This window comes from Pseudochaenichthys georgianus, chromosome 5, assembly GCF_902827115.2.
Source record: "Pseudochaenichthys georgianus chromosome 5, fPseGeo1.2, whole genome shotgun sequence".
Taxonomy (NCBI): Eukaryota; Metazoa; Chordata; class Actinopteri; order Perciformes; family Channichthyidae; genus Pseudochaenichthys; species Pseudochaenichthys georgianus.
The window spans coordinates 18,811,643-18,829,696 of NC_047507.1; the positions used below are offsets into that span (position 1 = coordinate 18,811,643).

Genomic DNA, 18,054 nt, shown 5'->3' on the forward strand with positions numbered 1-18,054 from the left:
GTTGTAAAATCCTTTCAAAGTTTAACAAAATGCAAAGTTGGTTTTAGATGTTCTTAATTGTTAAGAATGAATAGAAATTCATTAAATCATTGACTAAGATGTTCACAAATGAAATTCAATAGAAAATATTCATTCCTCATCTGATCTTCCATGTTAGCTAAGAAGATGCGGTGGTGCACAGTGTCAGATCCTGAGCAGAGGAAGTGTGCAGAGCTGGCTAAAGCTCTGGTGGCTGTGCTGCCGCCGGCCGCTGTGGCAGCTTTCGCCAGACTCTCCTGCATCCGAGCGTCCAGCACGACCGACTGCATCGATCGGATCAGGGTGAGCAACCTTTACCTTAAATGCAGTGTCATGATTTTAGCTCTGGTTTATAACCTGTAAAACAAGCAAAACAACTAACTAGCAGAGTGCACTCACATGAGCTCATGTTAATATGTGTTTCTGCATGTGAAATACAGCTTATATTCATCAAATAAATGGCTTAACAAATGCATAAAAAGAGACTTTCATCGATTGAATAGACCACGAATGATTGTTTGGATGAGGGACAGTGCAAAAACTTTCTTTTACAATAATCAGTGTTTTGAGTTTAACACTGCCTGGTTTAGGTTAGAAGTTTTTAGCTTGATCAAAAATAATCAAACGTAATAAATACATTACTTTGATGAGGAAATTCAAAATAAATAAAATTCCTCAACACATATTTGACTCATTACATTTGAAAAGTAACCTGTTGTAAGTTCTCAACACTGGCTACCACCTGTTCATAAAGACATATTTACTGCAGGCGAACCGTGCTGATATCGTGACGTTGGATGCAGGAGAAGTGTATTCTGCTGTGAAGCAGTTTGGCCTTGGAGCCATCGCCAAGGAGATATACAGCGACGGTAGGTTTCCCTTCAGCTTTCTAAGAGACTTCAGAGTGTCAGAGTGTCAGTGAGCTGTGTGTGTCTGCAGGAGGCTGTGTTCTGTCTGTAGCTGTGGTGAGGAACATCAGTCTGGACGTCCGGTCCCTTAAGGGCCTCAGGAGCTGCCACAGCGGGATCCGGTGGACGGCCGGCTGGAGTCTCCCCCTCGGCTTCCTGCTCTCCAGAAACTACCTGAGCTGGTCCAAGGAGCAGCCGCTCAGTCAGGGTAACCACATTATTATTATTATTATTATCAGCTCCCAGAGAAAACAGAGCCGTGTGAGGGGTGTTTCATAATGTTTTATATTTTGGCATTTATGGTCTAATGGTTTTATGGTGCCTGATTTGTTTTTCCCCTCTCGAGCAGACGTCAGTACTTTTTTTAGTGCCAGCTGTGTTCCCGGAGCTGCTGCCATTGCCCCCCCTCTGTGCGCTCTGTGCCAAGGCCAGAAGTCATATATTCGCCAGAAGAATTACCACTGCGAAACATCCCATAATGAGCCCTTCTACAACAACCAGGGGGCCCTCAGGTCGAACTCAACAACTTCACTTTAAACCTATTCTCTATATTCTATAATATGTATACGGTCTGAACAGCATAGACATTCCTTTCTCCTATTACATCTTTCGCCCTGTCACAGATGTCTCAGGAGGGGGGCCGGGGATGTTGCATTTGTGGATCATTTAGCTCTTGAAAGTATTGAAGGTAAGCTTTCTTGTCATAGACTTCTAGAATGTTTTCCATTTCATATATTCTGCTGTTTAATGATATTTTCTGAGGGCAACCAGCAGGGATTTTTGTGTTAAATGCCCCCCACCTCTCTTTAGTTTTTATTTTTCTGCCTATTTAATAATGGAAAATGCCCTGAAAACACTTTCAAATCAACATTTAGTAGGAAATATATCCCTAATTGTAACATCAGCTCCCTCCTAATATTCAGTTTGTTCTCTCAGACAGTGATAGAGATGAGTTCAGGCTGCTGTGTGCAGACGGCTCACAGGCTCCTCTCAGCCACTACAGGACCTGTAACCTGGGCCGGGGTCCAGGAGGCGGCATGGTCACCAGATTAAACTTGCGCAAGACTGCTCGCAAATTCCTATCGACGGTGCAGGTAGCTTTATATTCATTTGTTCAAACATTTCCCACATTTGTCTGCACACATCACTCACTTTGTTTCATTTTCACGTGCCCATAGTGCCTGAATAAAAGATTCATAAGGGATTCTTTATTGTTGTTTAGATGCTGTTTGGTAAACGAGGAAAAGAGAGGCAGCGTTTCCAACTCTTCAACTCCTCTTCTTTTGGAGAAAACGACCTTCTCTTCAAAGATGCGACGGATAAACTGGCCGTTCTGCCAGACGACATGGACGTCAGCCAGCTGCTGGGGCTGGATTATGTGGCGCTGCTCAAAGGTCTTGGACATGAAGGTGCTTACACCCACATTGTTCTGTTGTATATTCAAAACTCATTAAGCGGGACCTCTTACAGCGTGATTGTGTGCAGGAAGCTCCCTGGAGGACAGTGTCGTGCGATGGTGCTGTATTAGCCATGCAGAGCAGAAGAAATGTGAGCAGTGGGCTCTCAATATAAAGTCGGACCCTCTGGTGTGTGTCAGAGCGGTGTCAATGCGTGACTGTATCGAGAAAATCAAGGTAAGTCATTCAAGAAGTATAATTACAGACTGTTAGTAATATTAAAGTTCCATCACTCTTAAAGACAACAAGTACCCGCCTGTGTCTCCCACAGAGGGACGAGGTGGACGGCGTCTCGCTGGATGCTACTCACTCTTTCATCGCAGGAAAATGTGGTCTTGTTCCTGTAGTTACAGAATATTATGGTAAGACTGTGAGCATTCTCAAAACATATTTAAGGCTTTTCAAGTAGGAGATCTAAGAGATATAAGCAAGCACAACAACATTTACACAACAATCATACCAATACAAATAAAACCCCAAAAATAGATATGAATAAATGAAAAGCAATCAAAGTAAGTTGTCTGGGAGTATAACAATATTGTAACAAAAATATATTTAGTTAGGCATCATTTAGTGTGTGGAGTGCTCCGTACAAATATATTTTTTATTTGAATGTATTCTCTTTTAATTTCAAAAGGTATTTCAACTTGTCCCTAACGAAAACTCTTCTCTTGCATTGTTGTAGAGATAGTTAATCATTCAGATCCAAAATAAGGATATGATACGGTATTCACTTTTGATTCTCTACAATTCTCTGACATTTTATAAATAAATTGATTAAATAATAAAAAATATAGTGCATTTGTTGCAGTACTAGTCTTCATTCATTAAAAATAAACATTGATCAGTTTCGTCTGTGTTCTCTTGGACTCTCAGGAGAAAGGTGTGTGCCTGCTGAGGGATCGACCCACTTGGAGACGGACGGTACCACAGCACATTTTACAAACTGCATGAAATAATCTTTGTATCTGATGTGAGTGTTGCCTTTAAAACCTCCCCCCTCTCTCCCCTCAGTGTTGCCCTCAGTGGTTGCCGTGGCCGTGGCGAGGCGCTCGAGCAGAAGTGTTTTCATGGGGAACCTGGGGGGCCGGCGCTCCTGTCACGGACACATGTACAGCCCGGCCGGCTGGCTGCTGCCCTACAGACACCCGCTGAGCCTGGAGCACAACAGCAGCGCCCCCTGTGGCCCCGACCAAGGTACTGCTCACATATATACTTTTTTTTAATATATTGAACCTTAAGCCATTAAGGCTACCCTTAATCGTCCCACAGAGGGGAAATATACATTCTGCAATTGACCGGTTCCTAGTGTTAGGAGCAGTGCAGTACAGACAACCACGGGAAGCAGGGCTAATGCTGAGCCCAATGTCTCCTTTTCTTTCGTACTTTCAAAGCTTTTGCTGAGGTTTTAGAATAACGTTTTGAATGTCTATTTTTGTATGAATAAATTGATTAACTGAATTAAATTAATCAATCTTTTTTTATTAAATCAACTTTCTTTTTATTGAGTGATATATTAATTTCAGGACAGGTAAAAAAAAAACATATAAGTACAAGAGCAGACACGAGCCGGTATGACAAAACAAAAGTAGCTTTCTTTAATGGATAAATGCATGCTTTCCTTTAAGTGCAGCAAGGACAAGGGCAGGCCGACAACAAATATCGAGTGAAGCAGAACTTTGTTATATATTTGGATTTTTTTAAATAATGACATCTATCTTTTGAAAATGTGCATTGTGCACTTATTGCACCGTTTTAACATATTCTGAGAGTCCACTTTATTCATTGTTTTGTCAATTGTTCTGTTAACTTATAATATGCCATTATTTTATCATTATATCAGTGAAATATAATGGTACTTAAATAAAACAAGATAGTTATTCACAATTATTTCTAGGACAATATATCATCCAACGAAGTGGTTGTTCTGACAGGCCTCAGCTGCTGTGTCATGCTTTGTGTTTCCTCAGTGTACAACGACGTGTTTTGGAAAGGCTGCCTCCCGGGCTCTCAGGGGAATCTGTGTAAAGTGTGTCTGGGAGGCACGGGGGAGGCCGCCACCAAACGCTGCGCTGACAACCACAATGAGCGTTACTATGGCAACACTGGGGCATTAAGGTACGTGGAGTCTCTCCCCTGGACTAGTTTCTGTTCATCTGGGTTTGCTGAAGTGGAAAGCTTATATTTTCCCTTCTTTTTTGAGCAACTCAATATGAAATACTTACGAGTGAGGAATCATCTGCAGGTGGCAGCCAGATGCTGAACTCAGCCTGTAGTCAGAGGTTAAGTACAAGAAAATGGGAACATTAAGATCGTTTTGTTTTATTCAACCTGGTTGTAAGACATTTTTGTTGATATATGACACTCGCCTAGTAGAATTGATATAAAGGGAATTTGGTTGGTGCTCAGAGCCTTTATTAAATGGCATGTAAACTCAAAATACCAGCTTTTTTTGGCAACATTGGGGAACCTGTAAACACAGGACTTGACATTTTTTCCTTCCTTTTCCTTTTACTGTTTAAATAGTAGGCAAAGAATCAGCCTCAGAGTAACTTCAACATGTATTCAATGAAGGAATGTTGACGTTCATTCATTCAATAGTCCTATGATGCCATAGGACTATTTTTTTCATATAAAGTAGTTTCAATATGAATTGTCCAGCCTCCACCTCCATTGTATTGTAACATTTTTTATCTTTAATCTTGACTTGTTATTAAAGGTGTCTGGTTGGAGATCCCAGTGGGAAAAGCTATGGCGACGTGGCCTTCCTCGAGCAACACACCCTTCTTGACAACATCCTCAGTGAGATATATAAGATAACGTTTTGACACACACACACACACACACACACTTGTGCAGACATGAACTCTATGTTTAGTATTCTTCATTATATTGTTCGTCATGTTGTTCTTCAGGTTTGAACTCCAGCGGTTGGGCAGAGGGCTGGACGATGTCAGACTACGAGCTGCTGTGTGGGGACGGTCGTCGGGCCCCGCTGGCAGAGTGGGAGAGCTGCAACCTGGGAGTCATCCCCCCGAACAGCGTCATGACGCGGCCGGTGCTCACAGCACGAGTGTACGACTTCCTCATGAAGTCACAGGTCAGCTTCTGTGAACACTGTTTTAAATCAGGTTTTACGTTTACACAATGAAGACATGGGACTTTGCATGAAGACGTATGTTTCAAGTTGTCTCGCATTGTTGCTCAGCTGCACCCCCAACATTCAAAGGGACAGTTTGGATAGTTTGAAGTGGAATTGGAATAAATACTCATTCATAGTCAGGGTAAAATCTAAAGTAAATGGCATTTTGGAGAAGAAGAGCAAAGTTACTGCATGGACACTGACAAAATTACCTTATTTTGAAATATCCAAGTGACTGACACATAAATATAGAGGATTAAAACTTATAAAATGGTATTACTTGAGTATAGGACAAGTATCAAAAATTATATTTAAGTATATTTGCTTACTTTTATATTTACTTTCCACCGCTGTTGAAAAAAAAACATAGTTCAGGTCCAATAGCATCTTTAGTCAGGATTAAAATGTATTTGCTTCAGATGAAAAAATAACGGAGATTAAGGAGAAATTTAAATAATAATCTTTGGCATTGCAGAAAGGAAAAGGTGTTTAGGTGCATATTTACTTTTTTTGTATCCTTATAGGAAACTTTATCCGCCAACCCAAACGCAGAGTTCAAGCTCTTTCAGTCTCAGGAATATGGAGAAAGTGATCTGCTTTTCAAAGACGCTACTCAGTGTTTCGTCCACACGGGCCACATGGATCCCCGCTCCATCCTAGGAGAGGAGTTTTACAGTCAGGCGGAAGCGGCTTTCAACTGCACACACTCTGGTACTACTCTGATGAATCACTAGATGATTTTAAACCTCATTCCTGTTGATAATGCTAATGTGTTCACATTCATTTCCCTTTCAACAGATATCTTGGAGTTTTGTAATCAGGACGTGTGCAGCATATTCTAAAGGACACATTTCTCTCTGCTGCTCAGTGGATCAATACTTCATCCAGAATCTCAACTACAAACCATCCCTGGTTGACAGCCGACATGAATTTCAAAACACTGTTGCCTGACTGAACTGATGAATTTGAGCGTTTAGATGCCATTTCAACATCAAATGTTGTGTATCATCTGTATCTTTCAAAACACAAAACACTTTTAAGGCCTGAACATAATTAAAATCAAAATATGGTTTAAGTAGGATATACAGAAAAGTAGAGAACACAAATATAGAATCGAAATGTACCTTACCAAAATGTGAAAAATATATTATAAACATACAGGTTGTGTACTCTGTTACTGTTGTAACACGTGGTTCCCACACATCTAATCATTAACACAGCATCTTGCAATCATAAAGGCTCAAACAACAAAGTTAAGATAATATGATAGAACAGTGTGTGTAGAATATAAAAACAGCTGAAACATCTAAGACTACTGCAATATATATATATATAGAAATGTATACATCATTTTGCACAAATTAGTTAACACAATCTATGTTTTGTACTAACATGTAATGCGGTGTATGTAATGTAGTTAAGGTGGTGCAAGGTTATTCAGTCATCTTTGTGCCACAGTATGTCAACAACAAAAAAACATAAATAAATGAATCTACTTTTATTATGCTTACAATGTGTGTTTCTTATACTGTCAATGTGTTACCTAAAAACAAATACAATGTGAAACCACTGTGGTCAAAGTGGTGGAGTTGTATTGAAATGGCAATAATTTACTATATCCCGACAAAGTCAACAAGAACTGAACATTAACAATTTACTAAAGGTATAATTCAAGCCAGAGCTGATGTATCGATGAGAATTGCAGGTATACCTTATATGTTTTTTAAAAAACGAGTTTATTTTAAGCAAATAAAGCTGAAAACCATCCTGATATTTCAGTTGTTGACTACTACTCCCAGACTGCAGCGCGTGTGTGTGTGTGTGTTTGGTGTTACGTAAAACATGGTGTTTCCTGTTTCTGTCCCTCGGACAAAGGTTCCCATCTTATATCAGTCTGTTATTTAACCCACGCCGTGGAGCTGCCGACTGTTTGTTGTTGCTCCAGTTATTAACAATAACAACAACGTGTGGCCACCACCGTAACACCCGGTAGACAAGGTAATATTGTAATAGAAAAACAATCTTTCATAATGACTGTTACTTAAACCGGCTAATGCTAATTTACCGGTGACACAGTGCACTTCGTTATTGACCCTCATAAAAAGTGTGCTTGCTGTATGTAGCTTCTTAGCTGTCAGACTAGCATTCACTTGTAGTGTAACCTTTTTTATATATTGTTAATCATATGCTGCCTTCTTGTATCATATTAAGATCCATTCATGTTATTTTAACATACTTTCATATTTTCATTTCGGTAGATTTTGTGTTGTCATTATAGTTATTTCTTTTTTGATTACATTAATTATAAATTGTGTGGTTAGTCAAATGTTTTTAAAAAATGAAAAATATCCTTTGTCCAAGGTGATGTCTCTAAATGTCTTTAGTTTTCCATTTGTGCTCTGGCAACACCTATAGCAGAGGAAAATGGAGCAGGAGGTGTACAGAACATGTTTGTTTTTATTTCTAATCATCTGTTTGCCTGTCCAGATGAGATTGCCACGGCAGATCCTCACAATGCACGCTGTGAGGAGGGCCTCCTCGGTCCCTGCAGGGATGGTGAGCTTTGTCCCGGCCTGCAGCATGGCTGACGCCCACTCCCTGGAGCTGCTGCAGGACTTTGTGTCCCGAGCCAGACGCCTGTTTGTCATCACCGGAGCAGGACTGTCCACCGAGTCGGGGATCCCTGATTACCGCTCAGAGGGTGTGGGCCTGTATGCTCGGACTGACAGAAGACCCATGCAGTATTCAGAGTTTGTCCGCAGTGCAAAGGCCCGCCGACGCTACTGGGCCAGAAACTTTGTCGGGTGGCCGCAGTTCTCTTCACATCTCCCAAATTCTGCACATAGGGCCCTGCAGCGGTGGGAGGAGAGGGGGAAGCTGCACTGGCTGGTGACACAGAATGTGGATTCTCTTCATTCTAAGGCCGGACAAAAAAGACTGACTGAGCTACATGGCTGTGCTCACAGGTGAGGAAACACCTGACACATCAACCTGCTCTGAGAGTTACGGAAGAGTATTAGGGTCAGGCATAAGTGGAAAAATTAGTGGAGGAAGATTAGTTTCTTATTTTTGAGGATAGGTAGAAATGTTGATAATAAACGTGGAACTACTAAGTTGAATTCATAAGACTTAACACTCCAAATTCTATATCAAAGCAACAACATAATTATTTCCCCTTACTATGTGCCGGGCCCTTAAAGTCTTCCATACATAATAATCAAGGTTGTGGTCTTCCTATTTGCTCCAAGAAAGTGGAAAAGGAATAATTGTAACTTTAAGGTATAATATATAAATCTAAGGATTTGGTTTAAACAAAAACATAGTGTTATTGTACTAAACTGTTGGTAACTGGGATGGATGTTTTTGTTACCATTGTTTGACCTTTTGTGTTGATATTCTTCCTCCAAAGGGTGATGTGTCTTGGCTGTGGAGCAGTCTCAGAGAGGGAGGAGTTGCAGGCGAGATTCATTGCACTAAACCCAGAATGGAGGGCGCAGACGAGCGGTGTGGCTCCGGACGGGGATGTGTTCATCGAGGACGAGCAGGTCCTCCATTTTAGAGTCCCCTCCTGTGAGGCATGTGGAGGGATACTGAAGCCCGAGGTCACCTTTTTTGGAGACAATGTGAACAAAGCAACAGTACAGTTTGTGCGCGAACGGCTGGCAGAGTCAGATGCGGTGCTCGTCGCAGGGTCATCGTTACAGGTAGGATTTTAGAACATTTTAAAATAAACTTGGTTGAAATATCACCAGTTTACAACACAATTCTTCTGGACTTTTTTTATTTAATTGTGACCCTCTCTGTTATGTTTAAGGTATATTCAGGATACAGGTTTTTACTGGCAGCGGGTGATCGGAAGTTGTCGGTCGCCATCTTGAACATCGGGCCTACGAGGGCAGATCACCTGGCTGAACTGAAAGTGAGCTGCCGCTGCGGTGAAGTGCTGTCAGCTATTCATTCTGTCTGACTGTCATGGACATGCAGTTTGGATATTCTACTTTAAAATGGCAATGGACTACTTTTTAACCCCCCTGCAACCACATTGTCTGTTGCTACTTTCAGCTGGTCAGAACGACCTCAGACTTAAACATGTCAACAACATAATTCACTTCATAAACGGTTTTGAATGTTTTTTTGTGTAATGTCAAAGGAGAAAGAGGCATTTCCACTTCTCTTCCAAAGGAAATTGCTGCTATTATCAGTACATCAGTACAGTAAAACCTGAAACTTCTTATCACCTATTTTATGCAGTTTACAAGTAAAAGGAAAGTCTAGTTGTCTTTAAGATTCGATTTCTCTGCACATATCAGATTGGTGTCACACGATCAATGTCTCAGTCAAGATAAACAGAAAGTCTGTAGTGAGTATTGCTGCTGTGGGTTTTGGCATAATACAAAATGTGCAGTAGATCACAAAGTGTGTGTCGTGACATCTGGAAGCCCAGGCCCTGTTGTGCCCTAATGCTGTTTTGATTTAAATTAAATAATCTAAACATGACAATTTAAATATGCTTTCTGGTTTGCATTAAACCCAACAAGGTTATTCGACAATGTTTTTGGAAACATATTTAAAAGATACATAATGTACTGCAATCAGCTGATTTTAAAAGGTGTAATCTGTACTATCCTGGAATGATTTATACTCATGTTTTTATATAATGGTGCTAACATTGACAGGTGTACATTTTAAACTAACAATCAATACAATTGACCTTTTATCAATTTGTGCAATGCAAGGCTTATGTTTCAACTGATGCAAATGTAACGTGTTATGTAATTACAAAAATAGACAATGTTCCTTTTAAATAAACCATTTTAAAGCATTGTCTCTTAAATTCACACATTGAAAGAGATTGAAATGTAGTTGGCTACTTTCAACTGTTACTTCAGTCAAAATGAACTGTCAGTAATGTGGTATGGCAAAAATGCTCAAATAAATATCAGAATGCTCCTAAAAACTGTATAAAAGGGGCAAAGATTTTAAAATACATATGTTTGACTCAAACAGCGCTGTTCTTCACACTTCGCTGTTGTGATACCTGGCAGAAAAGTCAGGCCAATAACCAACAATGCAATGTTCAATATATCGAGCCTATTATCTTTTTAATTATTCTCAAAAAGTTAAAATTGCCATGACTTTCTTCTGCTTTCTTTCTCAAAAACGTATCTTTGGGACACCAGAAATATGTCTATGTATTCGTGTGGCACAACAAGGTATCCTGTATGTTTCTAAAACTGGGATACTTTCATATTAAAAAAAGTAATGTTATAGTGTGTTGCAGTGACGCGTCCTTAAACCCGGATCATAAATCTAATCGATAGATTTATGATTAGAAAATTATAAAAGTAGGGTAGAAATGTGGAGATTATCCGACTGAACAAAACGTGATCAGTCTCTTAAATGTGTGTCAACCAGACCTTATTTCCAAAATCCTATGTAGAAATTGCATTGCTTTTTTGTCGAGGGAACCGGAAGAAGCTTACTTCCGGGTTTTAGGATGCGTCACTGCACCCATAGATATATATAACTGCACCACTCTATTGAGTAGACGTAGACCAATTGTTTTTATTAATAGCACCCCTCAAAAATCTTGTAAATGCCCGAAGTTAAGCAAATGTGTCTCCCTAAATGTTTACATTTTCCCACACAGAATGTAGACTGTGTGTGTGTACTGTCTTGACCAGTGGTATTGGTTAACCCAAGTTTGAATAACACCGACGTTAAGAACTAATCTGCTATTTTGATAGTTTAATGTAGTGATAAAGTAAAAACACACATCATTTTTTAACTGTTTATTTTTAAGACAAACATCATGGTAGCATCACAAACAGACAGAGGGCAGAGTGACTGTAGATTGACGAACTGTAAGATCCTTAAAGACATTTTGCTGCTGAAATCTTTCTTGTAAAGACCGCTTCCAGTTTTCCAGGCTGGACTGCACCGCTTGGAGCAGAGCAGCCGGGACGCTGAAGGAGTAAAGACAACATCTGTGCTCGGAGGAGTCGCCCTGCCATGATGCTGACGCTGCAGTCACCATCAGGGGAGTCAGAGACAGGCAGTTCTCAAAGCTCTTCGTCTGATCAAACCAGTAAGTGACGGGGAAACCCAATAAAATACCAAACACTGTGCACAGGTTCCACTCCTCTGACTTCTCTCCAACATAACACGGTTGCTCAGCCTCCTTCAGTTGTTCTAACCTCTTTAGGAGGAGCAGTACATCGTGTGTCAGGCTCCTCAGCTCTCCTCTGAGCGGGTCAGCGATGGTGGGCTTCTCCAGGGAGTGGCAGACGTCAATAATAGCCACGTTTTTATCATGAATAATCTGTTCTACTTTCACCCTGACAGTAAGAGGGTTAACAATGAGAGTGTTTCCATTTAAATCCAGTGTGAGAAGTGATTTAGAAACAAGCTGGGAACACTGCAAAGAGCTCAAATACTGCTGCAGCTGATCTGCACCGGCGCCGTTGCTGTCATACAACAAAGCGGGCTTCAATCCCAGATCAACAGCCAAGACCTGAGCCGCCAGGTCCAGACTCTGAGGGACGGAGAGAGATTTTCTACCAGCAGACAGATGTTTACGAGCAGCAGCAACAAAGAGCTCCCTAGTGGACATAGCTGCTGAAATCACCTCTCACAAGATTCAAATGTGAAAGTTAAATAAGAGCTATTTCACAATCTATGGAAGGAGGTACTGATTCAGCAATAACAAAAAAAGATCGACATAAAGGTGAAGCTGATTTGGTTTGACAAGATGATTTGTTTTCAAAATAAATTAGTAATTAGTAATGGAAAAGTCTGTCATTTAAATCCCTTGTTTCTTCTCTGTTGGTCCAAGGCGCCTAAAAGGAACATATAGATTATGTTAATTACAAACACGCATCTCTTGAAGCTAATTATCACTTTGCATATGAAATATAACAATTGTAACTTTTAAGCAGAGATTTTCATGATGGAAGAAGTGCACCTTAATACACATCATTTTGTAAACGTACCAACACATTCCTCTGTCTTTGATAAAGATGATCTCACCATTATCCTGGTTATAAATTATGTAAATTATGCCAAGGGCTGAGGAACCAGCAGGTCGAAATCTGAGAGGTTTCTCGCAATCCAGACACCCGCCACAAACAGACCCAGGTTGACCAGAAGATTCCTGAAAGATGAATATGATAAGACATGCACTGAGTTACAATTTATTCTTACAAGATTAAAACTTTAAAAACACATTCATTTATAAATGCCATAGCTTGAACAGTACTGGGTATTTGCGGCAAAATAAAAAATTATACATCAGAATACAGTCACTAATTTGAAGATGAACCCAGAGAGATAATGTCTCACTGTAGATATAGAAACAGGGTACCTAAGATCGAAGTAATTATATTTTTTATATATTTTTTAATTTACTTCCCACAAAGAAATGATGTCAAATACCTTGTGATGTATCATATATTTAATGAGATCACCTTATTATGGGAACATTTCGTGATTGGTTTATTCAAAAATGAAAAGATACATGTTATTTTTGAAATTGATAAAGGAGTTGGCAAGGTATTCATAAATACAATGATATCCAGCAATATGTTAAACTGTTTTCAAACTCAACTATGAGGCTATCAAGAAACTTAAAAATGTATTTGTTTTATAGTATCTTTATCTAGTGTGATTTGCCAATGTATCTGTTGTTATTTTTATTTCTGTAAGCTGTCAACTGTATAGTGAATCTGTATCATGTTGAACAAATTAGTGGTAGTTCACCTAGTGGTGCAGCTTTCCCTTTCAAATCCATAAAGTACCAGTCTACATACAGTAGGCCTGGAGCTTTAAGGTGGCCCTGGTACTACTGGGTCCCTGGGGCTTTCCCCACTAAGCTTACTTTTCAACCCAGCCTTGGTCGGTACAAAACAGGCAAAAATAAAGCGGGTTGACTGGTCCAGAAACCCGAAAGCAGGACTGGACGAGGCAAGGGCAAATCTCCCTGACGGACGCAGCGTGTGCTAACGTTAGCAACACAGCTAACGACCACACATTTAAACTCATTTTTTAATATCCACATTATCTCACCTTCTGAAGTCGGTTCTGTCTGTTGCGAACTTACAAGCTGAACCGACCCACTCCACCACACTGGCGGTGGGACCCTTTTTAGCGCCTGCTCCGCTCATCTTGCAGATAACGTGCGGTGGAACGTAACGAGAGAAGCAGAAAAAGCAAGGGACACCGACACCAGGGGGAACACTTTAGATGTAACACAAGAAGTACGGAGTGCGATAAAGCTCAAACTTCCCAAAGGCGATATTCATTAAAATCCAAAGATGGCTGCAACCAGGTACCGTCGGTTCCTGAAGCTGTGTGAGGAATGGCCCCGTGACGAGGGCAAGAAGGCCCGGGATTTGGGAACGTTTCTGCGGCAGAGAGTAGCTTCTGCCTTCCGTGAGGGTGAAAACACACAGGTTAGTTTTACTGACAAAAACACAGCAAGCTAAGCTAATTGGATAACAAGGCTAACCGCTGCCGACCTTGTCTGCACAGATCGTGGATTGAGCCTCTATTTATTGTATTTAACATTATACATGCAGCTCTGCAAGGCAATACTTATCTGGGCTTAAGTTTGTACCTCATCGCATAACTTTGATAGGACGGCTAGAAAAGCTGTCATTATGTAAACAGTGTTGTATCAGTGGTACAAGTACACTTTTATGGTGAAGTTCTGCTCTTAACCTCCGGGTTCCATTTAGGAACCATTACCAAATTACAGACTCATAAGCAATGTTATTTCCAATTCCTCCTGGTTAACTTTCCCATATTGGTTCAAATGATGGTAAAATAATTATGCTTAAATGTGTATAATGTGGCAAACCTTTTCTGTCATACATTTGTTTATAAAACATATTTTAATATAATTTCATTGTTTTCAATTGCAAGTAACCCAGTGACAAATCACTGCGAAATTGAGTAACTGCACTGAACAAGTAGGACGGATAGGACTGAAGATAGGACTTGACTGCTATTTTCATTTGATATGAATACACTGCTATGACAATTCAGCCGTTTCTTTATTGAAAAATATATTTCCTTTCAATAGCTTCCATATCTAGTGATGTAATTACTCCATATCAATGTAGAATTGTGTAACCACACAGGACAAGGAGGATCTTTTGTGAACATTAAATGCCTCTTTTTCATCATGTTCCATGTCATGTGACCCAATGGCTCCAGTTGAACACATCTCTTTTTATTTTTAGAATTGTAGTCCCTTTCCTATTTTTTTTAAAATAAATGTTATTGAGATTAAGCATTTTTTTTTGTTGACATTTCTGATGTTCTGATGAGTTTCCGTGTCATGTGACCTCAAATTAATACAGCTGTTTGTCAAATATCCAACCTAAAACCAACTTCACTGTGGTCTATTTCAAAGTATCCTACTAGTTCTGTTTGGTTGTAACTTTAAAGTATATGCTTTATTTAATTTCATTAAAAATGGTTATACTTTGTATTCACCAACTTGATTATAATACTACTGATATCTGATCTTTTAAGTTAATACTTATAGTAGGACTACAAATAACTAATATTTTGATTATTGATCAGCTGATTATTTTATAGATTGGTTTTATATTTTCAATTCACTGCTTTTAGTGTTTTGCCCAAAAATGTTTTACATTGTACAAAATAACCCACATTTCATTGGTTTGCACTTAATATAATTTATTGGTCAATTGTCTTGTAAAATGAATTTATACCAGCCTTCTGATTGTTATCAATAATACATTGTTTTGTACCTAGCATTTGAAACTTGTCCAATTTATCCATGCTTCCTGCCAGATCTCAGATCCAGAGAAGTGTGACCAGATGTATGAAAGTTTGGCGCGCATTAACAGCAACTACTACAGACAACGAGTAAGTACAGTATAATTTATTCACAACTTCCAAAAACGGTTATTTAAAATGCTTTTTTCCCTACAATATAACCTAAATATTGCTACTGAGAAACTATATTACTCCAAAGTTGTGTCCACAATTATTGACTGATTTATCTACACATCCCACAATAATCTACCAGTTTTAAATGTTGTTTAGTAAACAATTTTAATTTTTGCAAGTTTCTAAGAAGTAAAACAACTGGTCTAAACATTTTCTGTCATCAATTTGTTTATAAAACATATTTTAATATAATTTCATTGTTTTCAATTGCAAGTAACCCAGTGACAAATCACTGCGAAATTGAGTAACTACACTGAACAAGTAGGACGGATAGGACTGAAGTTACTACATTTTTATTTTGGCAAGTTTCTAAGAAGTAAAACAACTGGTCTAAAAAATATATATTTTTGTAAAGGGCATCTTTGGATAACGGAGGGTTGACACAACCAATTGAAAACATTTAGTACAAAGTGTTTCTGTGTGCAAGTCTAACATAATTTGTATTACGTTTTTCTTAGGTTCTCTTTATGATCATTTTCAAACATAAAAACTCCATAATCTTAAACACACTTTACCTGGTTTAATGCCAAACTATACAGCATCTATAAATAAAAAATGTTCTTGCCTGAAAACATCTGTGTGTAGCATGAAGTGTATCAGCTGAGGAAACATGTTTCTGTCATCTTCGATACTATAAAGAAAAACCAACCACAAAAAAATGTATTCTTTAATGCGGATAATAATGCTTTATGATTAGTCCAGAGGTTGTTACGTATTACCAATACCTTGGATATAGACCACATTTAAAAAAAAATACTCCTTTCAAAAAAGATATTTGTGATTATTACATTATGAGTGTGTATTTCTGGGTGAAAACGTTATGTATCCAACCTACCCTTATTTTATGCAAACATGTCTTTATCTTCTCAGTTTCCTCGTGTAAGAGACACAAGCTTTACTGGCGTTACGGTTGAAGAATGTAAATTGCTTTTGTCAGGTAAGAATCCACAATATGGCATTTATCTTTATAACTAATTATGAAAGACATTTTTATTACAGTTAACTTTATATTTACTTACAGGAAATCTGCACCAGATGGATGAGGAGAAAAAGGGATTGTGGAAGAAACTATCGGAGAGATTTTCCAAATCCCCCGAAGAGGTTCCAGAGAAAGCCCCTGAAAAATAACTTCCCTTAATCTTTTCTGACTGTTCCTTTCTTGTCTCATGCATGTATAATAAATAAAGCTTATTGTTCATATCTTTATGGATTCTTATGTTGTTTTTACTATCCATGTTGTTCGTTATTACAAACGTTTAACTATGTAGGGTAATGGTTTCACATTTGAAGGGATCAAAACACTTCAACAAGAAAGTCTCTCCAACAACATAAATAACATTCTAAATACTTTTAAATAGATACATAATTTCTACTTTCACCAAGAAAGTTTGTCTGTGTTCATTTTCTTTTGTTTGTTCACATGTGTTAGCAGTTTTTTAAATCTTTTAGTTGTGGCCCTTGGACTAAATAGTTATTTTTTTCTGCCTTGTTGAGGATGTTCTTTGCTTTTTTCATTATGTTCTCATGCCCTACTGAATACACTTAAAGGAAAAAAATTGCAAATGTATCCTATAATTGTCTCCAACTTTTAGTCGTGGACTGGGTGACAAATTTGGGAACATAACTCTCAACACCAATGACTATAAGTATGTTATTTAAGGGTCACCTATCATGCTATTTTTAGGCAATAGGTCTCAGATATATACAAATATATAAAAAAACATGTCTATGAAGTGTTTTGCTCAAAATACCAAACGGATCACCCATTCTAGCCATGCCTCATATCCCTCTATTTCACTTCCCGTTTCAAAAGTGCTGATTTTGGATATAAAGCTTTTTTTTTTTTTAAAGAGGGGCGGAGCTTAAACCTGCTCATACGGGAGATTCTACTGGCAGATACTGCCGTGATGAAACGCCATATCATGGATTATCAAGGATTATTTCTGAAACGGTATGGAACTCAAAGGCTTTCTCTCTTGCCGGTTATACCACAAGGTGAGTACCTTTTTATTTCCTGCTTCTTCACACACATGCTCTCTCCAGTAGGCCTACAGGTTAGCTCTGAGTGTTAGCGATGCTAACGTAAACACCGACCATATTACGTCCAAAACAGTCGGGCATTGTTTCTGATACAGGGCTCGACATTATAAATGGCCCGCTGGCCCGGAAGCACTATTTAGACACCCCGGGCCAGCATAACGTACTTTCCACTTGCCAGCTCGGGCCACTAAAAATATTGCTTTAAAAAAATTTTTCTGTGGTGTAGGTATTTTGACTAGCAATTTAGTTAAATTGTTTCGTTTATTAACGCTACAACATAGCGTTCCGTGAGTCGCTTGTCGTTGTTGGGGGAAAAGCAAACAGCTGTTTGCTGCAGAGTGCAGCGCGAGCAGGCTCCTGTGAACGGGAGCGCGCTCCTTCACTACAGACTATCTTCAAATAAAAGAAAGTCACCGGAGGAGTTAAAGGAGAGTGACAGGGAGCATGAGAAGAAGAGGGAGAGAAAGTTTCAGCCAGCTTGATCGATGGAGTTGGCTTCTAGTGGTGC

The 18,054-nt window shown here is 39.1% G+C and overlaps 5 protein-coding genes across 6 annotated transcripts; 3 read left to right on the forward strand and 2 right to left on the reverse strand.

The window, feature by feature from the left end:
- Positions 1-165: 165 nt before the first annotated feature.
- Positions 166-6,990, forward strand: sxph (saxiphilin). The gene is made up of 16 exons (XM_034083487.2): positions 166-321; positions 788-887; positions 958-1,134; positions 1,276-1,438; positions 1,550-1,614; positions 1,863-2,020; positions 2,149-2,335; positions 2,412-2,560; positions 2,655-2,745; positions 3,260-3,307; positions 3,398-3,580; positions 4,354-4,501; positions 5,103-5,185; positions 5,299-5,483; positions 6,050-6,236; positions 6,324-6,990. The coding sequence occupies exons 1-16, from the start codon at positions 166-168 to the stop codon at positions 6,365-6,367; spliced, it is 2,124 nt and encodes a 707-aa protein (XP_033939378.2). The 3' UTR covers positions 6,368-6,990.
- A 424-nt stretch (positions 6,991-7,414) lies between these two features.
- On the forward strand, positions 7,415-10,347 carry sirt4 (sirtuin 4). The gene is made up of 4 exons (XM_034083336.1): positions 7,415-7,523; positions 8,013-8,491; positions 8,935-9,229; positions 9,340-10,347. Exons 2-4 carry the CDS (start codon positions 8,013-8,015, stop codon positions 9,490-9,492), a joined length of 927 nt encoding a protein of 308 aa, XP_033939227.1. The 5' UTR covers positions 7,415-7,523; the 3' UTR covers positions 9,493-10,347.
- A 962-nt stretch (positions 10,348-11,309) lies between these two features.
- On the reverse strand, positions 11,310-12,138 carry c5h1orf74 (chromosome 5 C1orf74 homolog). The gene has a single exon (XM_034083641.2). The coding sequence runs from the start codon at positions 12,136-12,138 to the stop codon at positions 11,347-11,349; it is 792 nt and encodes a 263-aa protein (XP_033939532.1). The 3' UTR covers positions 11,310-11,346.
- A 136-nt stretch (positions 12,139-12,274) lies between these two features.
- Positions 12,275-13,773, reverse strand: tomm6 (translocase of outer mitochondrial membrane 6 homolog (yeast)). Of its 2 annotated transcripts, none has more exons than XR_004552188.2 (3): positions 13,590-13,773; positions 12,518-12,678; positions 12,275-12,364 (listed from the first exon to the last, which is right to left on the reverse strand). XR_004552188.2 is itself a non-coding variant. In XM_034083643.2 (3 exons), the coding sequence occupies exons 1-2, from the start codon at positions 13,685-13,687 to the stop codon at positions 12,582-12,584; spliced, it is 195 nt and encodes a 64-aa protein (XP_033939534.1). In that variant the 5' UTR covers positions 13,688-13,771; the 3' UTR covers positions 12,275-12,364; positions 12,555-12,581. The 2 variants fall into 2 exon arrangements, 1 of the variants encoding a protein (XP_033939534.1); XM_034083643.2 differs by having other exon boundaries at positions 12,555-12,678; positions 13,590-13,771.
- Positions 13,774-13,782: 9 nt separating this feature from the next.
- On the forward strand, positions 13,783-16,712 carry uqcc2 (ubiquinol-cytochrome c reductase complex assembly factor 2). The gene is made up of 4 exons (XM_034083642.1): positions 13,783-13,975; positions 15,348-15,422; positions 16,377-16,443; positions 16,528-16,712. The coding sequence occupies exons 1-4, from the start codon at positions 13,838-13,840 to the stop codon at positions 16,632-16,634; spliced, it is 387 nt and encodes a 128-aa protein (XP_033939533.1). The 5' UTR covers positions 13,783-13,837; the 3' UTR covers positions 16,635-16,712.
- Positions 16,713-18,054: the final 1,342 nt, after the last annotated feature.

Excerpts from the sequence above, each read along its gene's own strand:
- sxph (XM_034083487.2), top strand. The coding sequence starts at position 166 with ATGCGGTGGTGCACAGTGTCAGATCCTGAGCAGAGGAAGTGTGCAGAG. Across the intron at positions 1,135-1,275 it reads GGAGCAGCCGCTCAGTCAGG|ACGTCAGTACTTTTTTTAGT; the intron begins GTAACCACATTA and ends CCTCTCGAGCAG. Across the intron at positions 5,186-5,298 it reads CCTTCTTGACAACATCCTCA|GTTTGAACTCCAGCGGTTGG; the intron begins GTGAGATATATA and ends GTTGTTCTTCAG.
- sirt4 (XM_034083336.1), top strand. The coding sequence starts at position 8,013 with ATGAGATTGCCACGGCAGATCCTCACAATGCACGCTGTGAGGAGGGCC. Across the intron at positions 8,492-8,934 it reads CTACATGGCTGTGCTCACAG|GGTGATGTGTCTTGGCTGTG; the intron begins GTGAGGAAACAC and ends CTTCCTCCAAAG. Across the intron at positions 9,230-9,339 it reads TCGCAGGGTCATCGTTACAG|GTATATTCAGGATACAGGTT; the intron begins GTAGGATTTTAG and ends GTTATGTTTAAG.
- c5h1orf74 (XM_034083641.2), bottom strand. The coding sequence starts at position 12,138 with ATGTCCACTAGGGAGCTCTTTGTTGCTGCTGCTCGTAAACATCTGTCT.
- tomm6 (XM_034083643.2), bottom strand. The coding sequence starts at position 13,687 with ATGAGCGGAGCAGGCGCTAAAAAGGGTCCCACCGCCAGTGTGGTGGAG. Across the intron at positions 12,679-13,589 it reads GACAGAACCGACTTCAGAAG|GAATCTTCTGGTCAACCTGG; the intron begins GTGAGATAATGT and ends TTCATCTTTCAG.
- uqcc2 (XM_034083642.1), top strand. The coding sequence starts at position 13,838 with ATGGCTGCAACCAGGTACCGTCGGTTCCTGAAGCTGTGTGAGGAATGG. Across the intron at positions 15,423-16,376 it reads GCAACTACTACAGACAACGA|TTTCCTCGTGTAAGAGACAC; the intron begins GTAAGTACAGTA and ends TTATCTTCTCAG. Across the intron at positions 16,444-16,527 it reads ATGTAAATTGCTTTTGTCAG|GAAATCTGCACCAGATGGAT; the intron begins GTAAGAATCCAC and ends ATTTACTTACAG.